The sequence below is a fragment of the Cyprinus carpio genome, chromosome A23 (genome assembly GCF_018340385.1).
Source record: "Cyprinus carpio isolate SPL01 chromosome A23, ASM1834038v1, whole genome shotgun sequence".
Lineage (NCBI taxonomy): Eukaryota > Metazoa > Chordata > Actinopteri > Cypriniformes > Cyprinidae > Cyprinus > Cyprinus carpio.
The window spans coordinates 7,114,788-7,138,661 of record NC_056594.1 but is presented as its reverse complement, the minus strand read 5'-3'; the positions used below and the strand labels follow the sequence as shown (position 1 = coordinate 7,138,661).

Here is a 23,874-nt window from a genome sequence, read left to right as displayed (position 1 = left end):
GACAACATTAAAGCATTGTTTTGGAATAATGTGCACTGATGAATCGCACACAGGAATGTGTATTAACAGTGTATAAATACAGTATCTGCAGTGATTTCATATTGACTTTAAGCGGGACAAAACAACTAAGCCAATCAAAACACGTTATCCATCACAGTTCTCCTTTAAATACTTAACAAATAACTATTATATGATTCAGCTATGAACAATGGTCTCATCTGGATCTCAAGAAAAGCCATGAAGGCTGGAAAATTACATGATCTGCCATGTGGGTAACAACATAGCAATCACGTTGCTATTTTTTCGAAGTTCTCTAAAGCCATGCTAGCAGTGTGTTTGCAGATTTAGAGTGGAACTGAGACAATGACAGACAGACAATTAGACACACGGATAGATAAATCACTCTAAAAATACCTCCGTCTTAGAGTCTACAGGAGAGCCTGCCTCCTCCCTCTGTCCACGAGAAGATGAAGAAAGAAGCGATAGTTAGAGGACAGCAGTGAAGGGTTAGAAGCAGGGAGAACAGTGCAGAATCTGAATTAAACTGAGGAAATTAGCAAACGGAGAGGAAGGTGAGTGTACAGGCAGATTGGTAGAGAGGTTGGAAAGTTAAATTCGGAAGAGATCTCAACAAAACAGGCAGGCATTGAAATATATTTCAGATTAAGTCAGGGGAGGAGAAGAAAGGCAAAGGTAGGAAAAGGTTTTGGATTGGGAGACAGTTTTAATCAAAAGGAACAGCAAGGGGAGAGTTAGTTAAACAATGATTGGAATTCTTGCATCTAGTTGTTTGAATCTGCTCAGAAGAACATTTACATATTGCCACGTAACGCAAAGAGGGTATGAACTTAAACCTGCCTCTTTCCCATTGAATACTTGTGTAACTTATTAGAAAACGAAATAAAGAAGCTGGTACTAAACACTGTTGTGTGCACAGAACCTTGAGCTCCACAGTCTTAGATGGAGTGGAGTCACTTTCAAGTCGCTGGTCTTCAGCTTGTTCGTGATCTTGGTCCAGGTCCTGATCCAGACTGGGCTCAAGGTAGTCCTGGTCCAGCTCATCTCTGGGAAGGCTATGCACAGGCTCGCTGGAGGTGTGCTGGGAGAGTTGGTCCATAGTGTCCCCTAAAGCAGACTCTGAAACAGAAGAAAAACAAAGCATGTAGGGTAAGAAACCCAATCAGGGTGGACATCTCAGTTGTAGTAGCCTATTCCTTCATTGTCCCCTTCAAATCTAAAAGGAAAGTCTCAAGTAGATGACCTGACATATATACAGTGGGGTCCAAAAGTAAAAAGTGTGGTCAACATTAGCAAAAATTTCACAGGCAAAAAAAAGATCCAGTGTCCATTAACAATAGTGTGGCAATGCATGAAGAACAGCGAATTTGTGTGACCGACTTGAGCATGAGTGACATTTTAATGAGGAACTATTTCACCCTCACAGGAAACTCAAGGCGGAATCCTACTGAAATAAAGTAGAATTTTCACTAAGTTATGGTAAATGTCACCTTAAGACCACAAATCTAGAATTTAGGGCAATCTAGGACAAATCTAATTTAAAACTGGAAATAAAGTTTTCTTGTCCTGTTTCTTTTCCATGTTCTTCTTTTCCTTTGAAGCACTAGATATTGTTCGAATCATTCTCAAATATGTGCAGTTCATGCAGTTTGAGCGCAGCTGTTATTAAAGCAAAAGGGAGACCAATCAAATCTTGAGACGTTCTGCAATTAATGTTTATTTTTCAATTCAGTGCTTCACTCCAACTTTTATGTTTATAATTTTTAATGAAAAGTCTGTATTAAATATTACTGCAATTAGAAATAGAAATAGAACTGCATAATAGAAATGCAAAATTAAAAAATGGCAAACATAGAAATTGGAAATGCAAAATAGAACTGCAATTCTAGAAGCATTTTCTCTAATGGTGTCAGACTTCAGACACCCCCTGTTGTAAACAAAGATTCACTTTACAAGCATTGTGAACAGAGATTATTATTAGCAAAAGAATGTGCAAGCTTTCACTTTCTGAAATCACATTTTGAATTTGAAGATCAAAACTAATAGAGGTGCTAACTGAAAAATGATTAGGGCTATTAATGTATTTTGTGATGGCATCAGAGTAATACTTACCTCCATCTATGCTGCGGGACAGCAGGTACCTCCTACTAATTGAGCGTTCAAATTGAGGAGCTGGCCTGTCAATCAAAGCACTGGCCTGGCGAGTCTGGGCTTGGGTCCGCCCACTGTAGCGGAACTTTGAGCCAATCACAAGAAAACCTTTGGGAGGAGGCTCAGGAGAGACCAACCTACAAGAGAAAAAAGAAAGAAATGATGTCAGAAGAAAACATGTAACATTATAGAATGAAAGTGGATTGAACATTATAATTGTCTAAGGCCAAGTCAAGTCTGCCAGTGCTTTTAAATGCCATCATTGAACAGAGTTGGAGTCAAAACCAGAGACTCCAAGACAAACACTAGATCCCCTAATACCCAAAACCAAATCCAGACTCCCTAAGACTAAAAGTAAACCCTTTAAGGCACAAATCGGGACTGAGATCTGTTTGTCCAAGAAATAAGTTGTCCACTTTGATGAACTAGAATTGAAAAAGAAAGAAAAAAGCCCACATTAAAAATAAAATGGAAATTAATTAAAAAGGGAAACAGAATATAGTCTTGTCTGAGACCATAAACCAAGGCACAAAGAAACAAACAAGACCAAAACACCTGCATTCTCACTTTTAAAAAAGACTGTGACCCGTGTTGTGGCACTAAGACACTGAGCTCATACCTGAAAAATGTGTGATGTTCAATGCAGACCTTCCACAAGCGCTTAGAGGCACGGTGGTTGGGCAGCTTGAAGCCAATGGTGCTCTCAAACTGCTCGTACTGGGGGTGCAGGGGAGTATGGGCATGTGATGGGGAGGAAGTGGGGGGTGTGAAGGGAAAGCAGAGTGGTAACGTGTTACTTGACAGGAGATTTGACGAGGTGTAAAATATGTGTGCTGCTACAGCTCAAATCAACCGACAGGGCACAATTCTGCAAGCCTTCATTTATCCAAACAGAACGTTACCAGAATTTCTAAAGAATGCTGCAGAGAAAAAGCATAAGAATGTGAATAAATATTAATATCTGAAAGCTCAAAGTCCACAGAATGGAGCCTGTTGTGTTGATAAGATACAGAACAGTGAAGCATCTAGAATAAAGGCATTGAGATATTGTTTACTGTAACATTCATATCTGACCCTTACACATAACAGGCAGAGTCAAAGAAACGGCATGCTTTTGTGCTAAACAAAGGCAAGAATCCCATTGTGAGAGGAAAATAAAAGATTATAAGACCCTAAATGCAGACTGCAGCATCCTTAACATTTAATAAAGACCTCTGCAACTTACTTTGCTTTCTTTCTTGCCTCTCTCCGGATTGAATTCTCTCCTCACCCCATCTCTACTCATTTTCTGCTTCTCTCTCTGTCTCTTGTGCCCACCAGGCAAAAATTTTTCACAGCTCAGCCCAATGTTTTAAAACCCTCATCCTTTCCGCACTCAGCAAGCTAACAACCACTAAAGAGCAGAACCTCAAACAATATAACTAGTGTTTGTTGAGACATAATTAAAGGCATTTTTTTAAGTGGCATAATTAGAAATGCACTTAAAATATTGCATTTCTTTGTGCGAAATGGTGGAAGAACACCCACATCAGTCTTCAGGGAACTGGGTAATTTGAAAGCCTGAATAGTGATTTCAAACACTTGAAAAACCGTCTCATTTTTTTCTAATAAAACCACATCATGTTGATTATCCGCCCATTTTCTCGCCCCCAGCATTAGTCTCAGTACAGCATCCTTATCTAGCTAATGCTTCAACATGCATCTACAAGCGAAATCTAACAAGAAAAACCTGGAAAATCTCAAAAGACCTTTTTCTCTACCTCTCCAGGTCGGATTTTGATGTAGAAGTTGCTTCTCTTGTAGGATATTTTAAGGATCTTGGGCCAGGCGAATCGGTTGATACGCAGCCGGTCTCTATAGATCAAGAGGCCACTGGCACACACCCCCAACATGATGTCAATGCCTTCAGAGTCCTTAAAACACATACAGTACACACACAGACACATTCAGATGCTCAGGTTTTATTTCAGTTTCAGACTGTCAAACCAGGGCTGATTCCAGAAGGGGTCTGAGGCTGTAAAATTGCACAATTGGATCACAGGTCTGTTCTAATAGGGTTGTGCACCACAGGGGAAAACACTGTTAAATCCAAATAATAAAATACAAATAACCATATAATCCTGCAAAGCTGGGGAGGCAAAATAAATAATCTACTTTCAAAAGGCAGGAGAAAACACTTTTTGATATCAGTATCTTCCCACTAGCAAAGGGTGTGTGTATGTAAGGCACTTTGGTGCAAATGCATGTTACTTGTTAAAAGAACTAATTTAAATGCAATTTCTGGTCCAGTGTGTGTTTCAAGTGTTAGGCTGGTGAATCACTTATTTTCTCATTGTTTTGTTTATACATGTATGAGTCCAACCAGTATCTATTATTTTTTAATTCATTTCGCAAAAATTACAAACACTAAAATAGGAAAAAAGTTTTCACACCCCACTGACAAGATACAGTATTTGTTCTTGCTTTAACCATAAACTCACTTAATTTTGCTCAATTTCTTAATACTTGTATCCCTAATTGAGAATGTTTATATTAGTTGTATTGGAAAATAAAAACCCTAAGATAGATCTTCATTTTTTGAAATGCATCCAAAATTTCATGCCATGACTTTATAAATGTAAGACTTTCTGCTCTGATTTAAAACCTTTTTAAGGCCTTAAATTGTGGAAGAATGAATTTTAGACTTTTTAAGGCCTGCAGAAATCCTGCATTATATTTAGGGGGGCTGAGATGTAAGACAGTGGGCTGAAGTCCTCCTAAACTAGAATCGCCTGTGCAACAAACGTACAGTTCATAATGTTCCATGTACAACGTAGACACTTCAATGCTCGCAGTACAACTTAAAAAATAAATAAATAACAGCATCATACCTTAGCGTGATGAAGATCAACGCCATACATGGAGAGTTTCTTGGCGTTCTCCAGGAAGTTGATTTCAGCCTCTGCAGGACTCATGCCCCTGAAACAGGTCATCATTTTGAGAATAATTAAATAAACAGTTTGTATAAAAACATATGTTTCAGTATATATGAGCTATTTTATTGTCGTGCTGCTTGTTTTACTAGTGCGATCAATCGAATGTGTTAATTTAGTGTAATTTATTATTTAGTGTATATCTATTATTATTAAAGTGATTAAAAAAAATGAGGGCAATTAATCATGCCCCATGATCCGTAAGTAAATTTTTTTTTTACCGTCAGAGCAATTTAAATTTGATATTTTATATTCTGTGAGCACAGACTTGGACAGACTGACAAACGTAACTGCAAAATTGACTAAACTGTGTCAGGACATAAAACAATACATTAACATAAAGATTCTAAAGTCTATTCAAAGCTTTTATCGTCTGCAATAATAATGTAATGAATTTAGGTTATCTTCATTTGGGGGACTTGCTCAGCAAACACTGATAAATTAGGATTAATATAATTAATCAGCATGTCATGTAATTAATAGGACTAAAATTCTTAATTAATTGACAGTCCTGGTAATCGCTGCTCCCTCTGCAGGTCACCTGTAGGTGCGATGCAGCTCCATCACCCTCTCCTCCAGCTCACGGGTCTGATTGGGGGCGAAGCGAAACTCGCTGATATAGTCTGGCCCGTGTTCCTCTGGGTCATAGTCTCCCAGCTCAGCCTGAACAGCATACGAGCCCAGCAGAGCATGAGTGACGAACGAGCAGGGCAAACGACCTGACAGTATATCCTCCCTCAGCTGCAGACACAGGTAATACCTGTCCACACAAACACACAATCAACCATCACATCATAGCCAAAGTTAGTACATTTAAACTACATTGCAAAAGGGACAAACAATCTTTTCATAAGCACAAGTTTGATAACTTGGATTATACCTTGGATGATTTATTTAGATTACCAGGCAGTCCATGTATATATAGAACTCAGGCCATGTATCAAGATGCAGATATACAGATACAAGAAACAAAAATACACAAAGTTGTGACATGCATAACGTAGCTGTGCATATAGTGTGAGTTATAATGTACTTTATTTTGTATAGAACAGAAGTGCTAAATGATTCATGTGTAGTAGTCTTGGAAGTCTAATATGTTATGCGTATAAATAATTAACCATGGAAATTAAATATTAATATAATATTTTTAAATTCCACAAAGGGCAACGTATAAATTATTCTATAATATGATCATTTTTGTAATTAAATTTTTAGCTTTTATATATCTTTAATATAAAAGTCTATATGAACTGTTATTATTATTATTACTAATAATTATTATTATTCAATTGTTATAAATATTAAACCCTCCATTCTCAAAACTGCTTGCCCTGTGTAGAGTCACAGGAATAATTCAATTTAATTTATTGTCCAAACTTATATCTAAACGATAGTTCATCCGAAAATGACCATTTCTCACCCACGTTGTTCTAAACCTGTATGAGTTTCTTTTTCTGCTGAACACAAAATCAGATATTTTAAAGAATGATAGTAACCAGACAGGTTTCCATACTATGGAAGTCAATGGCTACTTTGGTTACTAACATTCTTCAAAAAATATCTTCTTTTGTGTTCAACAGCTGAAAGAATGTCACAGAGGTTTGGAACGAGTGGAGGGTGAGAGTGAACTGTTTGATCATACCCTCTATGACAGTTTGAAATCTGTAATGATCACGTTGGTAAAGTGGTAAAGACTGCTTTTTTCCACCTATATAATATCTCTCATATCTCTCTCAGACAGCAGGACGCTGAAACTGTAATTCATGCCTTCGTCACATCTCAACTAGATTACTGTAACTCACTTCTTTATGGCCTCTCAGCTAAAAATATCAAACGATTACAATATGTTCAAAACTCTGCAGCCTTCTTGTTCACTCACACAAGAAAGAACAAGCACATTACTCCAATCCTCTATCACGTTTATTGACTTCCGGTTTCCCTTCGTATAAACTTCAAGGTACTAATTCTCAATACAAAGCTCTCCATAACGTTGGTCCTACATATTTATCTGACTTACTTCAGCCTTATGCTCCTGTTTGCTCCTTATGATCTTCTGCGAGATTGTTGGTCACCCCTAAGTTTAGACTGGTGACTATGGGAGCCAGGTTTTTCAGTGTTGCGGCTCCCAGGTTGTGGAATGGACTTCCTCAAGCCACCTGTCAAGTTTCCTCCCTTCTCTCCTTCAAAAACCTCTTATAAACATGTTTTTTTTCTCTGAATATTACTCTTCAGTTCTCTGTCAGTAAATTGTACCTTGTTATGGATATGTTATTAATTTGAATCCCTCTTTATTTGCATCTCTAACCTAACTTTGTAAGCAACCCCTGTATATTTCAGCCTTTGGTATGTGTTTTGTGCTTTGATCTTGATGTTTATATGGCTCTGTTCCTTATTTGTCTCTGTAAAGTGACCTTAGGTGTTGGAAAGGCAGTATATAAATAAAAAGGATTATTATTATTATTATTATTATTATGCCTTTAATATGCAGTTGACAGCTATAAGTTCTGGGTCCTCAAATAGTGCTGCTATCAAAACATTACGACTGGTCCAGCATGACAACACTGGCTCAAGCATTAGTATTCATTTGGAGTGGGACTGTTTTGCTGACCAATGCCAGACAGTGAGAGTGTTTGATAAACTTATTTGTAGACAGTCTTTATTTTTGCACAGAAATTACGCATTTCAGCTTTAACATGTTTGAACGATGCACTCACCGTGTGATGTCTTCAATCAGCTGAGACGGATCGGGAGGATAGAATTTGACAGCAAAGGAGAAATGCCACGGACCCACTAAAAATCAGACAAACTCACTTTCATCAGATTCAAGCGACCAAGGTTACAGAGCCGAAGTATCTTAATTTCCTACACTTACTGCGGATTTGTTTCTTGATTTCTTTTGAAGGATCCAGCCAATTCTGAAAGAGAGAACAAAAATTCCTTTATCAGCCAGGACACATTGATAAGCAAATGCCGCAGTTTCAGCACCGTCTCCTCCACAGCAGGAGCAATCACCTCATACATATTCTGTAAAATGGTCAGTGCATTAATATTCTGCAGCCACAGGAGCACTAAAAGAGTAGATAAATGTCATCTCTGGCACACTGCGCTCCAGTAAGGTCACCCAAAGCCTGGGGACACAAGAAAACGTTTAATGGCAGCTCAACTCAGTCCAGAGAAGATGAAAAGCACTGTCTCATTCACATCTTACAGTACCAGCATTCATAAATGAACACTGATACATGTAAAAAATGAACAGTGATACAAGTAGAAGCAGGATTGAAATTTTCCTTTGCTGTACAGACAAGTCAAACCCAAGACATTTCCACTTAAAGCCTGGTTATTTTTATCTGTCCATCCCACCTGCAAATGTCTTCATACTTTAATATTAATCTTCTCCATTACATTTGTAAAATGGCCCATGTCTGTTTCTGGATTCATTACTGTCTTTACATGTGTCTCTAATAAACCTTGTGCTCTCCTCAGGTCTCACTTCCCATGCTTGAATCATGGTTTTCAAACGGAAATCATTTACCTTTCAAACTGCAGTGTGATGAGATTTGTTGGCCCGGGAACAATCCCGCTGATCATAGCAGCAGGCACAAGAGCCTCAGCTGGGAAAAAGAGATAAGTGGAACTAGACTGGGACAGCTGAGGTGGTGCAGGCAGGGTCATTATGGCTAAACTAGGACTGGGAAGTTCCTCAGAGCATTTCCATCAGTCAAACCCTACCCCAACAGTACAAGTCGCAAGGACTCAGAGCCCCATTATCACAACCCTCTTATGTGTATTTTTATATAGAGTGGTCGTGGTAGTGGGAATATATGAAAAACAAAAGGATGCTCTTGTTAAAATGAGATCACGCATGCTGGGCAACATCCCAACGTTTCCTAAACTGCTTTTCCACCACAAATACCTGGAACAATTTGTCCCAGGAACATTTTTTCCCCAGACCTGTTACTGTCTGTGTTTCCATCGTGGCCTAAAATACTGTGAAGATTAGGCAAATAGTCTGGTGACGTAGGACTGCGCTTCTCCCAGTCCAGGAGGGGGCGCTAGCATGTTCAGTGCCCAAGTCCCACCCCCGAAAAGTTCCAGACCTTTGAAAAAAATACTACCTCACGAGCAGGGGCAAAATTTTTACCCGGAACTTTGTTTAGATCCTGGTTCCTGCGGTGAAACACACAGAGCACCGCCCCAAAGTACTTAGTTCCTTTGGAATGTTCCTGCGGTGGTAACGGGCTTGTAGTTACAAATGAGGAAAACATAAGATTTCTTTGGCTGTTTGCATTTAAAGTTAATCAAGTGAGCAATTGATAACTTATTCTGTATCAGTTATCCTTATTTTGCAACATGGAAGTAAACTGTTCTCTTTGAATGTTTGAGACTTGATTCATTTGCTCTATAGGTAAATGGCTAGACGAACAACAAAGTGCAGTAGGAGAGAGTGGCATAAGATGAGCCAGTGGGTAAGTTGACCCACCCCCTGTACCTAACCCCAACTGTACACTTTTATTGTCATCTGACCATATATTTTGAAACCACCGTTCATTTCTGCCAGACTGTGAAAAGAAGAAACACATGGGAGGAGTGGAAGGCACCCAAATACTTTAAAAACTTTTTTTGGCTTGTCAAAGTAAAATTTTAGCATAACATATGTAATGGCTGTTACAATAAGGTAAATTTATCTGGGTCTAAAAAATATTTATGATGCATATAAGTGATTTAGCATTGTATAAAATCATGTAAATCATTTAGCTAAATATTAGCCTGAATTAGTAAGCAAGCTAGTTTTTTTTTTTTTTTTCAAAAATGGCAGCTATGGGGCAAAGTGAGCCAAATGCTGTGGGGTAAATTGAGCCAGCATTTTATCTTACCCTACCATAAGGCACTGAAGTTAAGTTAAATCTCTGAAGTATAAACTGGTAGTTTAATGTGATTTTAAAAACTGATTTAGTTTATCATATATACATATTATTTGTAGTTTATTTGATAGGGACAGTGTACAAGTGCACCAAATCCATATCTGATAAGAACCAGAAGATGCTTTTCATCACATTATAATCAGATATATCTTTCCACTTGTAGTCCCTAATGGCCTGTTCAACATTGCAGAAACGCTACCATGCCAAGAATCTTTTGACTAAATTGTTCATTAGTTTTAGTGACATTTATTCCTTCATTCTAATTCAGTTTTTTATTTTTATTTTACTCAACAAAGTCTCTGTTTAGTCTGTTTTTGGGAAGATTACAACTTTGGAGTTAAACATATTTTTTCAGAAATGCAAAAAATTAAAGATTGAAATTTTCATTTCTGTTGTTTACATTAGCTTTAAGAAAACAAAAAAGACTGTTTGAAAAAAGGACATTTGATTATTAAATTCGTTTTTAAAAGAGGTAAATTATCTTTCAAATTCAACATGGGTTTGAACCAGATTCAGTCAGATGGTCAGTTTACAACCAGATGGTTCATCTTACTTTTTGACTCGGGTCAACACTTTTTTATAAGCCATATTTTTAGAACCCTTTATCATAGATACATTCTGATCATTTAAAATGATAGGAAACATCCTGAAGTTACTTTAGATACTTTGTACTTTTGCGTCATTTTCCCTGATCTTGAGGACCACATAAGTTAAAAGTGGCTCATCTTACCCCACTCTCCCCTAAACGGTAATCTAGATACTAAAATTTGTAGACTTCGGCCTGAAATGATGATTTTTAAAAATGCTAAGTAGTAGTTTTACATTTGTAAAATAGACTTTTCTATAGATAGGTTGTAGCATGTTGCTATCATATTTTAGCACACTGATAGCATGTTTTAACATGTTGCTTACATGTTTCAATTCATTGCTAGTATGTTTAAACATATTGCTACCATGTATCTAGCATGTTTTATCGGATTGCTACCATGTTTTTACACACTGCTAATATGTACCAAGTTACCAGCATGTTTCTAACATATCTTGTGTTGTTAACATGCTAATATGCTTTACCATTTTGCCATGTTTTAACATGGTGCTAGCATGTTTCTAGCATGTTTTTCATGATTATATTTAACGTTTCTGCCATAAAAAAATGCAAGTTTGTAATATCAAGCAGCATAACGTCATGACAGTGGAAGACTCACTCAAGTTACACATGGCTGGAATAATAAAAAATAAAAAAGTGTCACCAGTATGTCCTCTGTTAAGATATAAGAGAAATAGCATGATGGGATGATGTAAGAGGTGAACTCTGACCTTATGGCTCTCTGTGTCACTGAAGGTTAGGCCAAAGTAGTCCTTCTCCAAGAGGTTGAGATGTTCACACACCATATCCAGTAACGCCTGTCCTTTACAGAGCTTCTGTACCGATAGATGAACAAGTACAGAGAAAGAGCACAAGAGAAAAGAGATTGATTTAGTGTTTGTCACTGTAGAAAATGTCACCCCTTCCAATTTTAATCAAAGTCAGGAGTGTCTCAAGTCTCTTCACTGGGACAGATTATTCTTGATTACCTTTGAGTAAATAAGGATACCTGAGTTTCTGTCATGTAAAGCAAAGGTGTTTTTAAGATTTTAATGCAATATATATATATATATATATATATATATATATATATATATATATATATATATATATATATAAATATATATGCAGATAAAGTTATACTTCTATATATACTTCAGTATCCACCTTTATATAAAGAGTTTGGCGATAATATATGTACGTAAAAATATATAAATATGTTTAGGTAATAGTCATGAAGATAAATAATTAAACTAAGGAAATCATCCTTTGTTACATTAATGCTTCAATGAACACTTAAGAAATGAACACTTATGTTCTGTTTCTACTAAAACTCAAATTCTATATTCATATAATCTACAGTCATGGCTAAGCATCTGTGTGTCTTTCTGACCACACCCTGTCATTCTGCACAATAGAGTGGCATATGCAACATGCCTGAGACACCAGCTCTGGCTTTGCCTTTCTACAGAAACACTGAGCACTCGCCGCCCAGGGAGCCCGTTTCCTGCGGCGACAGGGATACATCGCAGCTGTTTCCATGGCAACAGAATTGGTGAGGTTTTATGTGTGTGAGACTGTGCATGTATGTGTGTGTGTGTGTGTGTGTGTATGTGTGTGTGTGTGTGTGTGTGTGTGTGTGTGTGTGTGTGTGTGTGTGTGTGTGTGTGTGTGTGTGTGTGTGTGTCACTTCCCTGGCCTCTCATGGCTGAAGCACAAGGTTTTTTTAAGATGGAGAGAGAGTGGGTGTGCTACCATAAAAAGGCTTTTTAAGTTAGACAGGGAGGCCTTCAATTACACCAGCACATTATATTGGTATGTAAAGGCAATTTCATAGTTTTATTTCATAGCCCAATAATATGCACTTCAGGGCCTTACTTTTTATAGATTCCCAGGTGCAAAAATGTACTCCGAGTTTTGACAAACAATAGCACTGTACTGTACTTGTTGGCATTTGTGATTTTAGGCAGTACTGTACATTCACAGTTTGCTTCCATCAGCAAAGCTTGTAATGAGAAGTTCTCTGCTGTGTTTATCTAGGGATTTCTGAGTGCAAAGATTTTTAATATTGATAATGTGACATAAAAGAATTAATGAAATGTTCACAGAGAGATTGTGCATCTCTGTGTCTTTTGATCAACTCAAAAATAAGCAGCTGTTCCAGTGAAGATATCAGATATTTAAAGGGACAGTTCACTCATACTCAACTTTTATGACTTTTATAGGAGATATTTGAAGGTTATAGGACTGGACATCTCCAAAATGACTATATATATATATATAGTAGTAAATAAACTTCCTATCACAGCTGTCACTGTATTATATAAATATATTAAAAGAACAGTTCACCCCAAAATGTTAATTCTGTCATCATTTACTCGCCCTCATGTCATTCCAAACCTGTATGGGTTTCTTTCTTCTGGTAAACATAAAAGAATATGCTTTGAAGAATGCTGGTAACCAAACCATTTGGGTAACCATTCATTTCCTTTGTATGGACAGAAAAAAAAAAACACTGAGACATTTCTCAAATATCTTTTTTTATGTTCCACAGAAGAATGAAAGTCATGCAGTTTTAGAATGAAATGAGAATTTTCATTTTTGAACTATCCCTTTAACCATAAAAATGTCACGTAGCCTTCAAGTCCTTTTCAATTAAGTAAAAATGTCTTTAGGTTTTTCATTAATAATTCACAATGACTATGTTTTACAATAAAGCACTAATAAACAAATTAAAAAGAAGTAGAGCAAATAGCATAGAAATAATAGAAAAAAGTAGACATTTAAAACTAGGCAGAAAAAAAATCACAACAGTAAAATTTTAAGCCTAATGTTGTGTTGATTCGGTTTTAGATGGTTTATTATGGCTAATAATTTTATCCAGCCAAAAGCAATAAGTGATATTCTTGAACATTCACTCCTTTTTTTTAATCCCCCAAAAACCTAAACAGTCTCAATTATCAAACCGTTTTGACTTTCTAATCAGTGTGATGTCATACTGCTAAGGCCCCGCCCACAACCACTGATGGACTGTCCCGTATTAGCATATTTCCCAACATCAGAGCCACTGAGACACAGTGGATTAGTTTTATTTGTGATTGTAACACGTCACCGAATGCACAAAAAAACAGAAGAGATGGGCGGGGTGAGCAGAGCTCATTATCATTTAAAGAGACATGCACTGAAACAAGGTAAAAAGGTGTTGTTTTACACAATCATTGAGGAATTTTAAACAAAATAAATGTTGCAGACATTTCATGAAGACCCTGAAGAATCCTACCAACTTGTGCAAAATGAGCATGTGATGTCCCCTTTAATAAAAACTGTACCAGACAGTGACATAATGATCTAATATTTTGACATTTAAGCATAAATGCATTTGATCATTGACAATTGCACAAAGCATGACTGCAAACACAATTGTGGGCATTCAAAATCAGCCACTACTGTGCTTTTTGTCCTTTAGGTGTTTGGTAGTATGGATCCATTTTTTTTATTGTATTTTTTTCTTATTTCTTGAAAAGAGCAGAGTGGACATTGTACCTCCTTTTGTGTTCTGTGGAGGAAATAAAGTCATACAGGTTTGAAACTAAACCAGAGCAAAGCTGAGGGTGAGTAAATTATATATATATATATATATATATATATATATATATATATATATATATTTTAAATCGTTGTGAAATTTAGCCAAGGGTGACAAACACACAAGCCTGGTATACCGTTCTCAGAAAGGCTGTAGTATTATTTACTCCATGGGAGCACTAACATGTCACCATTATAGATTTCCCATCCTCCCCTCCCTTCAGCCAAGCGTAGAAGACTGGAAGTATTGGCGGCCTTTGACCTTTAGAATGGACAGTCTGTCTCTCTCAGTAGGTGTAGCAGCATCAGTAATGGCAAATGGAGGGGAGAAGCTACCAGAGAGCCACGAATAAGACCCCAGTCATGTCTAAAAACTCCCAGGAAATCCATCAGCCGGCAGACCCCTGGGGCACACAGGCAGACATGGCACTGATCTCAGAACAGTATGTGGCACTCCCTGGAGAGCTACTAGTGTGGGAGGGCTTTTCACCTATCAATGAACACCCCCACCCCATCAGCCCACACTAGCACTCATATCTCATGTGCTGTAATTCCCAGAAGCATTGCGGTAGGCAACATGGAGCTGCAGAGCTGGGCTGTGAAATTCCAATGAGATGTGAGGTCCAGGGATCACAAGAACATCACTGTAATGTTTTGTTCTAGACATACTGACACTATTGTAATATCTATGCACATTCTTATTGTAAATACAGCTGCTGGTTGGTATGTGTCAAATGTAATAGTTTAGTTTTTGGTTTAATGTGTGTTTAGCACTATAAAATGCATTAAATATTTGCAATGTACTCTGTTATTAGAGATATAGTAAAAATACTCAACACCTCTAAGAAACATTTTGCACATGCTCTCTTAAGTATGAGAGTGCTAAACTGAGATATTATCATAGTATTTCTTATTTAAATCTCAGTAGCAAAAGCACAGAGAGAGTTGGGATGTTTGATTCATTTCCACGAATCAGTTCTTTCAAACTGTTTGAGTAAATCACTTCAAAACACTGCTTAAAAAAGGAAGTGTCCCTTTGCAATTTTAAGCTTTAAAATATTTTAGTAAATGTATTTATTGTTATTTTGATGCAAAGTAATACTAATGGTTAAATGTTAAACTACATTTTTAATCAATTTTACTTCTTGTCAAGTGAATTACTTCTCAATTATGCTTATTTCTTGTAACTGAAAATAATCACACTTTTAAGAGAATAGTGAATACATAATTGAGACTAAAATCTGAAGAAAAAAACCTGTCAGTATAATTATATAATTTTTTAATTATACTACCTTTCAAAAATATGGGATCAGTAAGATTTTTAATGATTCTGAAAAAGTCTCTTATGCTCACGAAGGCTGTATTTATTTGATCAAATGTCCAGTAAAAACAGTAATATTGTGAAATATTATTACAATTTTCTTTTTTTTTATATATATATTTTAAAATGCAATTTATTCTTCTGATGCAAAGCTGAATTTTCAGCATCATTACTCCAGTCTTCAGTGTCACATGATCCTTCAGAAATAATTCTAATATACTGATTTGCTGCAACTTTTCTTCTTATTATCATTGTTGAAAACAAGTAATTTCTTTCAAATATGCATTCAAATGATTGTTTCTTGTGACTGAAAAAAACACAATAGCAAATATGTAAATACTGACCAATATCTAAATTTTCAGGATATAATTTTTTCAGCTACACTGCCTGGCTCTACTGGAAGAATCTCAGCTAATCTAGCTGTCTATGCAGGGTGTGGTTGACTTGACAAAGGAATACAGCACTACTGGAGAACAGTATGTGAAATAGCTGAGAGCCCTAGAGGTCTGGCACTATGTTTCTACAGAACAACACAAATTAGTTTTAGCACACGCAAGCAACTTCTGTACCTCCACCCCAGTCTCATACGCAGATCCATCAAGCAGTGTGACTTTCACAGGTGCAGTCTTTGGTCTTTTGGAGGATTTCTGCGGGGATCTGGACATCCTACTAGGCGTTTTCTCTGACGAGTCATCCGTGTCTCTGTGCTCATCCGACATCTTTGAATCGTGATCCTGAATAGAAGTGATCAAAGTATCGTTTAAAAAATAGCCTCAAATGGTAAAGTGTTCAAAAGCAATGAAAATATGTTTCATGAATTTCAAATGATATAAAGTTGCATGGCATAGTCAAACATATTATAAGGAATCATATTTAATAAATGATAGATCTTAGGCTTACCGTATAACCTCCGTCTGCTGTATTCTTTGCGGCTGAACTTTTCTCTGACATAGCAATCACTTGCAGTCCTAAAGCAATAAAAACAGATCAAAACAAACTCGTTAAACAGATTGAACTTTCCTCTTACCCGACCATATTCATTTTCTATTAATTTCTTTATAGGCCTAATTCGATAGATGAACAACCAACAAAAACATCTGTTGGTTTATCTAATGAGCCATGCTGCGACATGTTCATGTGATCTGCAGAGCAAATGTTTCATAGTTAGTCACCAAATGACCAGGACGGAGTCTGTTTGTCTGTTTCTTTAAGCTACTGAAGCTTCAGGAAGAGGACATTTGGTGAATTACAGTGCAGGGAATGTGTTCATTGGCACATGGTCATGAGAAACAACTAAAACATTACGTGTCTGCATAAAATATAATTAGCTAGTGATGATCTCATATTAATAAATTAACAAGCTGTGTTACAGTTTGTGTAAACAGATTTACAATCTTAAAATGAAGCACTTAACGAAATGAGTACAATGAAAGCATTTTTTTATTAACTAAGCTATTTTTCTTTCTCCAGAATAGAAATCTTTGTGATCGCTGTTAAAGCAAGATGGACGGATATAGAAGCAGAATCTAAAAAAAAAAAAGTAAAACCTGATACTTTTTTAGCAAATCAACTTCTCTGTGTTTAATGGTGTTTAGGTGTCGCAGCTTGACAGTTTGACTCCACTGTGAATATGCTAATCGCCTTCATTTCCATCTCATTCATTTGCACCACGCTGTGCTACTAAAAGCCCCAAAAATCTCCCCCATAGAAATTCTCCAAATATCACTCAATATAAGCATCGCCGTTCAAACAAACAAACCTCCCCATTTGGCCATGCAAATTTCCATCATTGTCTCTTTAAGTACTATCCACAGATGTACCCGTGATTCAGTCAATAGACAAACAGCCAGTTCATTAAATGGCTAATCTATACATTTAACTCTGGACGCTGACTTATCTCTTTTACCAATTAACCGGTTTTAACTGAAGCTCTGCATTTTGCCGTAATGGAGGACTTAATGCTTTAATTATTTTAGCTGAACTGTTACGGTCTTGAGCGTTTGAGCTTTCTTGATGCTTTTATTCATAGAACAGAGGACAAGAAATGATGGAGAGAAGATCAGGATCAGGAAACATCACATGTCAGATCTAAACAAACTGCACATGTGAACAAAACATTTATTGATAGGCAGTTTTACTGATACAGCATCAAAAATTAGATTCTGTATAAAGAAATGAGAAGATGAAAAATAAACAAAATTTTAAAGACCCTGAAAGACTATCTCTGTTAGCTTTAAAGCCATATATATGCTAAAACTCCTAAACTTTGATAAAATTCACCTTTAGCATATGACACATTTAAAATTTATAGTGTTTCACATCTGGGAAAATGGACTAAAAATATTGATGACTCATCCTGCACTGCACAGAATTTTGTCCAATCAAATGCTCTCTAGAACAAGCAGGCCCCTCCCCCTAAAACCATTTGCTGCCAGCTAGTAAAGTAACAAATCATGAGTCATAGTTGTGATGTAAATAAAGCCTTTTGGCTTTTTTAAAAATACTGGGACAAGCCTTTTGATACGCCCCACCCACACTTCCTGTTTCAGCAGGAAACATGGGTTAACACAAAATACAAAACTACACTTGTCAAGCCACTTCAAATGGGCCATTAAAGCTAAAGTTATGATGAAAATGACCACAAAATGACCACAGAGTAGCAGTTACATATGGGAGCTTGTTTTGTTAAAAATGATAATTGCAATGTTTTGTCTCACAATTCAGATTATGATTGAATTTCAGAATTGTGAGATTCTAAATAAACAACGAAAAAAATCAGAACTGTGAGATAAAAAGTCACAATTTAACTTTTTATTTTTTATTCCGTAAAATATAAGAGAGAGAGAGAGGAAAGTCAGAATTCTAAGTTTATATCTCACAATTGTTTTTTTTTTCTCTCTCAGAATGAGAAACTAAGTTAAAATTGTGAGATATAAACTCATTGTGAGATTGTGAGATATAAAAGTCAGAAATATGAGATATAAACTGAATAATGAGATAAATGTCATAATTACCTTTAAATTATTCTTTTTTTTCTTCTGCGGCAGAAACAAGCTTCCATAGTAACATATCATCTACTAAAAATGAGATGAGCCAAATTATTATATGGCAGCTACATAAATATATAAAGCACCAGAATAGTAACAGTCAGTTGATCGTCCAGCTCCTTCTCTTTCAGTTAATGTGTGTTCAGATCAGTATATAAATGAGGCCTTTTACTGGGCTAAGAAGGTCAGTTTATGGTATAGAAATTCATTTACGTACCTCCATCAATGGATAGCCATTAATTTTACCACAAATCAGTGTTTACAAAAATGCTTTAATGTCTGACTAAAATTATAATTACATTATAAAAGTATAATATGACACATATTTAAAAAAATATATATATATATATTCTTTTTTAAGAAATATGTGTGTACACTGCCTGAAACAAGCCAATCTCTGCTGAAATCTCAGTCAACCTTGTCAGAGCTAAAAAATAAGTAAATAAATAAATAAATAAAAACCTTTCTCTGTGTCCATAGCACAACAGCCTGAAGAAAACCACTGAATAAATGAAACAACAAACACACTACCACAAAATCCAACTAAATTAAATGGAAACACATAGCTGAACATCATAATAGACAGAATTCACCCAGAGCTAATGTAATGAAATGTAAGCCTTTTTTAGTCTAAAGGAATTGATTTCTTTTTTGTTGCAGAAATACTGAGCCATGCAGTACTAGAGGGACATCACCATTTCAACCTATGAATACTAATAAACTTCTTACTTCATGGTTAATGCATTTTCTCCGGTAAAGCATTTTCCAAATCTTAGATAGATAAGCAGACAAAATGATTGACTGGCATGTTATTGAAATGTTATTTTTACTTTTTTCGTGTTATCATTTGCCAAAATTGGAATTTCACAAAAGTGTAATAAGAATTTAACAGTCTCAGTTCTGTTTAACACATTTGACCATGTTTACATCCATTCCTTAGATTGCAACCCAAAATTATATATATATATATAAAAAAAAAAACTTTATTTGTACTTTTGGTGCATAATTGCTCCTTTTACCAAAAGATGGCATATATTTGTTGCACTTGCCCCAGGTCTCCACTTTACTTACAATAATGAATAAAATGATTCTCTGATTCTGATTATGCATTCATTAAAAAGACAAAGATCATGTATTCTCCTTCAAACATATGGGAAGCTTCTGAATAAATACTGGACAGGTGGAGAGGAGACAGAGGTGCAGTTCAAAGAGACAAGGAGGGAACACTTGCTTTAAAATGCCAACCAAATTATTGCTACCTAATAACTGAGACTTTAATTCCTCTGTATAATTACATCTTCCTTGTAAACAGATGACGGATAATGTGGCATTAGTAACCGTAGTGTTGAAAAGCCGAGATTAACATTTTACATCCAGATGCTTATATTGGGATTTAATGCCGTCGTGTTTCAAACCAAACACATGCCAATTTGCACTACAAGAAACACATCTGAGGAGATTAAAAAGATCAACAACTAAGCACTTCAGAAAATGACAGTGTGTGGATGTATATGAGCATTAAAAACTCCCAGAGATAAATATTCAGGAAACTGCGGCTCTTGGAAAGAGCACAAGATGAATTGCAGAACATCTGGCCCACCGTCCTTTGTTCCTAACTTTCAGAGAGCTACTGATCCTCCTCGGCTCAAATGTTATGCAAACGCAGACACATCTTGACTGTAATAGGTCTCTTTTGAGTTCATACACCTGGAAGAGTTCTGGGAAAAATCGACTCACTGTTCAGCGCCGTCTGAGATCTTTATATACTTCAGTTCAAAGAATGTAGCACAATTGTGATATGCAGCCTTTTTGATAATGGGGTTAGCATATTATACTGATTGGACTACCATTATTCTGAGATAAAGATGTACTTTAAGGCAAAGGTATGACACTATAGTTATGAACATTATAATAAAAGTTTAATAAAGAAATGGCAATTGTGCTTTTTTCCAAGTATGTGTTCTTTAACATCTGGAAGTCAAATAACTTTAACCTTTTCCTAACTATAACCTACCCCTATCATCAAAAGAAATAATTAATAATGGTTAATAAGAAATCTGAGTCTTAAAGGGACAGTTCACACAAAAATTCTGTCACGATTTCACCATTACAATGCAAGTCAATGAGGTCTAATGTTGTTGTCCAACGTAAATGATGAGAAACCTTTCAATTTAGAGTGAACTATCCTTTTAACCCCAGGCCAAGGCCTGAAGCAAGCTTTACGCAGCAGGACTTTGACTATCATCTGTTTCAGGTGCAGCTTATTTTGGGCCAAGAACTGCCCACTTAGACAGGAATAGACTGTCTGACTGAGATAAGAAGAAAACAATCACAGTTTGTTTTGTTCTTATGTGCCGTTTAAGATTTTGAGTTCTTATAAAACTGCCGATAGCACATTAGTAGTCTGGTGTGGAAAAGCTCATTAAAATAATTGCACAGCAGTGTCCATACATGACCAGCTATAAACAAAATAAATTAGTGGAAATGTGTGTTGAATTTGTCATCAGAATTAAATATATACATCCAAAAGTAAAAATGTAATAAGTACACATTATTTTACAGAAAAAAAATGTTTTTAATATCTATTCATGAATTGATGCAACTAACCTGCATATTCTTGCATATTATACTGATTGGACTACTATTATTCTGAGAAAAAAACGCCTCATATAAATGCCTCGTTCATTCATTCATTCAAATATGGGGTTTACTTTTGGTGTCATTACTAAAGAAAAGGTCGTTTTTGATTGATAATGCAAAGGTATGACATCAAGCCAGCAAGATCATAAGTAAGGTTCAATAAAGAAATGACAACCATGCTTTTTCCAAGTATGTGTTCCTGAACATCGGGAATGGAATTAACCATAACCTTCCCTATCTCTAACCTGGCAAACTTGAGCAAATCCAGTCACCAGTTCTTCCTTAAAATGCTCATTCTAACTTGTTACCTTAAACACAATGTGGACAAAATTATGGCAAGTCATTGTACTGTAGGTTTATGGAGAATCCTTTATTCGTGATCTTGTAAACATGGGCAAGCAAATACAAAGTCAAAGTGAGGGCCATTTATTGAAGAATAATGAGTAAAGGATTACAAGGCGAGATAAAATGTATTGCTTTGTCAGAGATCGGGCCTCTCATTTAATGAAATAACATGCATGAGATTTGTTTCTGTTTCACCCCCTGATCATTATACATGAAGGACTGTTCTGGTCAATACACACCTAATCAGCAGGCCAGGAGAGATAATAAGGAATCTGACTTGGGGTGGTTCTGCCTCTGTGTTTTTTTCTTTCTTTTTTTTCTGTCTAGATGTTTATCCTCAAGGGTTTTTATTCATATCCTTATTGATGCTAAACGTTAAAATTTGCATGATTACGGATGTTGTAAAGATCAATGGCATTTTAGATTTGTGTTAACTGTTAATTCGTTTTTTTGACAAGTATTGCAAGATTGAACAGTAAATTATTTAGCCAGTACTTGGCAAAGTAACGGCAGTGGAGATATGTTTACGCTTAAAGATGCTTACATAATTTGTCTCATCTTTTGAATTATATGATCGTAAGTGTTTAATTGTCAACATTGTTGGGAATAACTTGAAGTCTATATTACACTTTTCTCATCCAGTACAGAAAATGTCAGAGCCCTCCAGTCAGATTATTTTCTTACTTATTTGTATGTATTTTTTCTTGTTTTTCAGTGCAAATATCTAAACATTCTCAATTCTAGATATACTGAGAAACAAAATGTATTTTCTAAGTATTGAAATTAAGTAAATGTATACTGATTTATGAATATTTAGTTATTTGTAATGGAAAACACCAAAATGTGGAGTAAAAATTTTATAATTATCTATCAATCTATCTATCTATCTATCTATCTATCTATTTTACATGTGTGTAATTTTTGCACGTCTAGTGGCACCAAATGGAACTGCAACAGTGCTTGTTTTCAAAAATGCTTCCCAATTCCTTTTGATAAAATATGACAGAATATGAATTTGGGATAAACTGTTTTTGTAAGCGCACAGCTTACATCATATAGTCGTATCTGTAAAAGATTGCAATTCACATATTTCCATTTTGCAACATGCAAAGTGAATCTCTAAATCAGTGCCAACTTGTGCATACATGTCAAACGGACGGAGCACAATAGAATGGTAGTGCAACAGTTCTTACTAAAATATAACATTTTGCTAAAATATTTTGCATCCAAAAGCAGAAGCACTTCAAATTCCTCCAACCATTTACAACAAAACCATGACCTGCAAAGAGAGTTTTGCAGCTGATTGCAATGATATTGACAGACTTAACGAAAGAATCATATCGGTAACTTTACAATAAGGTTCATTAGTTAACATTAGTTAACTACTTTAGTTCACATGAACTGAGCATGAACAATAATTTAGTCATCTTAGTTAATTTCAACATTTACTAATGCATTGTTAAAATCAAAAGTTGCGCTTGTTATCATTAGTTAATGCTCTGTGAATTAACATGAATTAATATATTAACTAACATTAACTAATGGAGCCTTATTGTAAAGTGTTACCGTTTGTTCAGTAAATTACTATTTAATTAGAAAGAAAAAGAAGCTAATTTATGTTGTGTTTTTCCCCTGCTCTATCAAAAACATACCAATCCATGACTTAAAAAATCCGAGGCACATACAGAACTGTCAATTTTGTGAACCATTATACCTCTAATATGCATATATAGTTATTATACAGTTTGACCCAAATAAGATTTGAGAGCTGCAGTGGAAGTTTTTGTATGCCTTCTTAAAATATATTGCATATGGACTGATTATGATGCTTGGCACCCTACCTTTTCATTCTCATGGCGTGGAAAAGAGCAGAGTTAACCCTCTGCTAAACATCTTCTTCTGTCTTCCACAGTGGAAAGTATGTAATACAGGTTTGGAATAACATGAGGATGATATTTTTCAGTTTTTGGGATTAACCAACCATTTAAAACAAGTGGCATTTTGAAAACATCAACTCTGAAATTAAAAGTTAAATAATTAATTGCTTAATGCTCTTAATTAACAGCAGTGATTAGATGCACACTTTGACCTTTGTGTAGTAGCTTTCATGTGAAGTGGTTCCTCTGACTAAAGCGCTCACCATGATCAAAACTGCATTTGACACAGGCGATGATGGATAATAAAAATGCCCAAACAGAGATCAAGCAGCTTTATCGTGTTGCACTTGGAATTAAAGCTGATCAGCAACCATAATGTTGTTTGTACATATATTTATAATTAAGTCAGA

The 23,874-nt window shown here is 35.8% G+C and overlaps 1 protein-coding gene across 7 annotated transcripts in view; it reads right to left on the bottom strand.

Annotated features, from left to right (window-relative positions):
* Positions 1-23,874, bottom strand: part of LOC109096527 (band 4.1-like protein 1) — a 48,481-nt gene that overhangs the window by 11,121 nt on the left and 13,486 nt on the right. For 4 of the 7 annotated variants that reach the window (XM_042712834.1, XM_042712835.1, XM_042712837.1 and 1 more), the window contains exons 2-13: positions 16,456-16,523; positions 16,125-16,289; positions 11,381-11,485; positions 8,014-8,056; positions 7,856-7,931; positions 5,683-5,901; positions 5,040-5,127; positions 3,918-4,082; positions 2,789-2,886; positions 2,131-2,306; positions 941-1,137; positions 415-453 (exon numbers count right to left, since the gene is read on the bottom strand). In XM_042712834.1, the coding sequence (XP_042568768.1) occupies positions 415-453; positions 941-1,137; positions 2,131-2,306; positions 2,789-2,886; positions 3,918-4,082; positions 5,040-5,127; positions 5,683-5,901; positions 7,856-7,931; positions 8,014-8,056; positions 11,381-11,485; positions 16,125-16,289; positions 16,456-16,506 (1,422 nt within the window). In that variant the 5' untranslated portion in view covers positions 16,507-16,523. The remainder of the gene's footprint in view (positions 1-414; positions 454-940; positions 1,138-2,130; positions 2,307-2,788; positions 2,887-3,917; positions 4,083-5,039; positions 5,128-5,682; positions 5,902-7,855; positions 7,932-8,013; positions 8,057-11,380; positions 11,486-16,124; positions 16,290-16,455; positions 16,524-23,874) is intronic. The other 3 variants (XM_042712836.1, XM_042712840.1, XM_042712839.1) reach the window with 2 other exon arrangements.